This window comes from Salmo salar, chromosome ssa01, assembly GCF_905237065.1.
Source record: "Salmo salar chromosome ssa01, Ssal_v3.1, whole genome shotgun sequence".
In the NCBI taxonomy this organism is placed as follows: Eukaryota; Metazoa; Chordata; class Actinopteri; order Salmoniformes; family Salmonidae; genus Salmo; species Salmo salar.
In genome coordinates, this window is record NC_059442.1 from 18012922 (window position 1) to 18016888 (window position 3967).

Consider the following 3967-nt stretch of genomic DNA (forward strand, 5'->3'; position numbering starts at 1 on the left):
TAAATAATGGCACTTAATAATGTTTACATATCTTACATTACTCATATCACATGTATATACTGTATTTTATACCATCTACTGCACCTTGCCTATGCCGCTCGGCCATTGATCATCCATATATTTTTATGTACATATTCTCATCCACACTTTTAGATTTGTGTGTATTAGGTAATTGTTGGGAATTGTTAGATTATTTGTTAGATATTACTGCACCGTTGGAACTAGAAGCACTAGCATTTTACTACACTCACATTAACATCTGCTAACCATTTGTATGTGAACAATACAATTTGATTTGATTTGATTTCAAACTGTTTTTCAGGTCCTGGACCTCTCTGGTCAGGTCGTCCATTCTTTCATTAGTTGACTCCACCAGTATTTGGACAAAACCCTTGAAGCTATTTTCTTGTTGTAACAACTGCTTGTAGAACTCTTGTTGTTTGTTTAAAAGATCCTTCACCTGTGATAGACACTACTGTCTTCAACAGTATTCTCATCGGCTTTGGTCATTGTCATGGTAGCAGCTTAAAGGCTAACACTGGTACTCCACGCAATTCCAGCCAGCACAGGCTCACAGGGTCGATGGAAATAGCTACAAAAAGCAGGGATTTAAACAGCTACCGTAATTTCCGGACTATTAAGCGCACCTGAATATAAGCCGCACCCACTGAATTTTAAAAACAAATATATTTTGAATATACATAAGCCGCACATGTCTATAAGCCGCAGGTGCCTACTGGTACATTGAAACAAATGAACTTGACACAGGCTTTAATGAAACACGGCTTGTAACAAAAATAAATAGGCTTTAACGAAACACGGCTTGTAACAAAAAATAAAAAATTTGCAGTAAGCTTTAGTTGTCTTTTTGCACTGAGTCAATTCCTCACGCTGCTGTTTCCAACGTCTTATCATCGACTCATTAAGACCAAGCTCCCGTGCAGCAGCTCTATTTCCTTTTCCAACAGCCAGATCAATCGCCTTCAACTTGAAAGCTGCATCATATGTATTTCTCCGTGTCTTTGCCATGATGAGGGTGACAAAATGACTACCGTAATCAGAATGATGGGAAGTTTGAGAGCGCTCGATTTAATCTAAACAGTAAACAAAAAAGTTGTTCGGCAATTTCATTGGTCTAATGAAAGCTTCATGCCGGCAAAAAACTGAGCACGTCACAGAATGTGTTTTTTTGGAGAAAAACCCGGGACAATCCGTGGTCGCAGCCACAAGGGCTAACCCCATCGCAGCCTGTGTTCAAACTGTCCAGGAAACCATTCTAGATTGATAGCTAGCAGCTAGGCTAGCTTCTTCGCCAAGCAGCAGCTCATTAGACTTTAGTGTTTGGCAGTATCCCGGGACAGATAGGAGCGGTCCCAGCAACTGAGGCTAACCGCATCCTGGGATCCAATTTAAACAGGTAGGCTAGTAAACATTTATTTTCTCAAGAAAACACTTTTTTAGAAACGTAAAAAAAAAAGCGTATAGTCTGGAGGCGTGGTGCTGCTTAACACACACCCGAGGGTGCATGCACCAACACACGGACACACACCTAAACAAGCACACACGCAAGTCACACAGGTGTGCACACATCCACCACTCTTTAAATATCTGAATTTACCGCTGCCTGCCTGCTGCATACAGGCAAAGGTCCCAGCAGGCTGGTCACAACCAATTGTGAAATGTTTACAGTTTTTCCCAATTGCTAAAATACAATTTTGCAAACTAGGCTGGTTTTATCAAAATACTTAACACAATTCACAAAACCACACACCCAAACTGCAAAATACCTCATATATCCTGCAAAATGAAGCACTGCAACCAAAACTACATATAGCATGATCAAAATCAAGCATTTGCATGAAATGGCACACACTTCATTCATATTACCAGATTTGTCTAACCAACTACACACTGTTGGGTATAATGAAAAGCACTCTCATCTTTAGTATGCTTTGCCATAATACTAAAATAGTTCAAATTGTAGAAAATTCTTCAGATGCACAGAAATATTTGCAGATACACACATGCTGTTGAAACATTTTATTTTTCACAGCAGATATATTTACATTGGACTGAACAAAAATATGCTCACAAAAGACAGTAAACGGAAAAAGAAAAAATTTGCAGAAAAAATATATAGAAAAAAAAGAGGCAAGAAAAATAATTCGGCAGCATCTTGCAGTGCAGCTGGGTCTGGCCAAAAAGCCTCGTCCACATCACAGGCAATATCTCCCCTTGCCAGACATCAAGGGAAGAAGTGCCTTGAGTGCCTTATCCATCCCTGAATCGCACCCACATCAATCTCATCACATGCCTCTTCCATAGCCTGCGCAAGAGGCATGCGCACAAAGGGCTGCCGGTCGTATACCTTCCACCGCCATGCCGAAAATAACTCTTCTATGGGGTTCAGAAATGGTGAGTATGGTGGGAGGTATTGCAAAAGAAATGGTGGGTGGTCAGCAAACCAGTTTTGGACTGGGGCTGCACGATGAAAGCTCACGTTGGCCCATACTACAACGTACCGGGTTCTTTGATGGTCTGCATCATTCATTCGCTCTGGTGGTATGAGAATGTTGTGGAGTCTGTCCAGAAATGTGAGAATATGGGCTGTGTTGTATGGTCCAAGGTTGGCATGACGGTGGAGGACACCATGCGTATTGGAGATGGCAGCGCACATTGTGATGTTCCCACCACGTTGTCCATGAATATCTATAATGGCTCTGTGGCCAATGACGTTTCTCCCCCTTCTTCTGGTCTTTGCTAGGTTGAACCCAGCCTCATCTATAAAGATGAACTCATGTGGGATTGCATGAGCATCCATTTCCAGTACTCCCTGAAAACAAAGAACAAAAGCAGTCAATATGGTGTTATCCAGTACACTGGGAAACAATGTTGCGTGTAGTGTACTGCAGTCAATATTGTACTTACATCCACATATGCTCGTCTGACCTCTTTGTTTCTTTGAGAGTTTCTCTCAAACGGCACCTTATAAAGTTGTTTCATTCTGATTTGGTTTCGCTTGAGAATGTGAGCCAATGTGGACAGACTGACTCGTTGAATGTTGTTGAATATGGTGTTGTCTTGGATGATGTGGCTTTGAATTTCTCGTAATCTGATTTCATTATTTCCGAAAACCAAGTTTACAATGGCAGCTTCCTGTACCCCGGTGAACATTTGGCCCCTTCCTCCACCATGGTTGCGTCTCTCAGTCCTTTAGAAAAAACAAAAAACAAAAATATAGGGCTTAGACAATGCAGCCTAAAGATATTTCCCCCACAGTAGAGTAAATTCTACAGGAAATTTGTGCAGTTAGTGTATGACATCAGCCATTCATGAAGTAAACAGGTGTCACCCAACTAATACACTATGACATGGGGTGTACTACATAGTGTGAAATACATTTTGGTTACATACCTGTACTCCAGTCTAAATGTCCGGATGACACAGGCGACAGTAAAACGGCTCAAGTTGGGCTGCACTCTCTGTCCAGCCTCTCGCATTGTCAGCCCATGGTTGATGACATGATCAACTAAGGTTGCTCTGATTTCATTTGAAAGTTGTTGTCTTCTTTGGCCATGAACTCCTCTACCAGCTCTACCCCTACCTCTCACTCTTCCTCCCCCTCTCATTCTCAGCCTCCCTCTTCCTCTCTCTGAAACGGCTTCCATTGTTGTTGTAAAACAAAAGGTACTCACCTGTGGTCTTTTCATAGTGCTTACTTCCTGATTGAAGTGGTAACAATTAACCATTGAGGTGTTTGGCCAGGTGGCACATGTATTGGCCAATTAGCTCATGTAGTGTCATTTTGAATGGCAGTGTTTTGAAATGGCAAACATGTGACTTTATGTCAGATTGTTGTGTCTTATGCAGAGAACCGTGTACAGTGCATTTAAAAAGTGCCATTTTGAATTGCAAAATGTGTGTAAAGCAGAAAATGTGTTTAGACTTTTGGAGACTTGAGAAGAGG

The 3967-nt window shown here is 41.5% G+C and overlaps 1 protein-coding gene across 1 annotated transcript; it reads right to left on the reverse strand.

The window, feature by feature from the left end:
• Positions 1 to 2245: 2245 nt before the first annotated feature.
• Positions 2246 to 3626, reverse strand: LOC123726701 (uncharacterized). The gene is made up of 3 exons (XM_045694368.1): positions 3415 to 3626; positions 2929 to 3211; positions 2246 to 2833 (listed from the first exon to the last, which is right to left on the reverse strand). The coding sequence occupies exons 1-3, from the start codon at positions 3498 to 3500 to the stop codon at positions 2246 to 2248; spliced, it is 957 nt and encodes a 318-aa protein (XP_045550324.1). The 5' UTR covers positions 3501 to 3626.
• Positions 3627 to 3967: the final 341 nt, after the last annotated feature.

Excerpts from the sequence above, each read along its gene's own strand:
- LOC123726701 (XM_045694368.1), bottom strand. The coding sequence starts at position 3,500 with ATGCGAGAGGCTGGACAGAGAGTGCAGCCCAACTTGAGCCGTTTTACT. Across the intron at positions 3,212-3,414 it reads ACATTTAGACTGGAGTACAG|GACTGAGAGACGCAACCATG; the intron begins GTATGTAACCAA and ends TTTTTTCTAAAG. Across the intron at positions 2,834-2,928 it reads TCAGACGAGCATATGTGGAT|GGAGTACTGGAAATGGATGC; the intron begins GTAAGTACAATA and ends CTTTGTTTTCAG.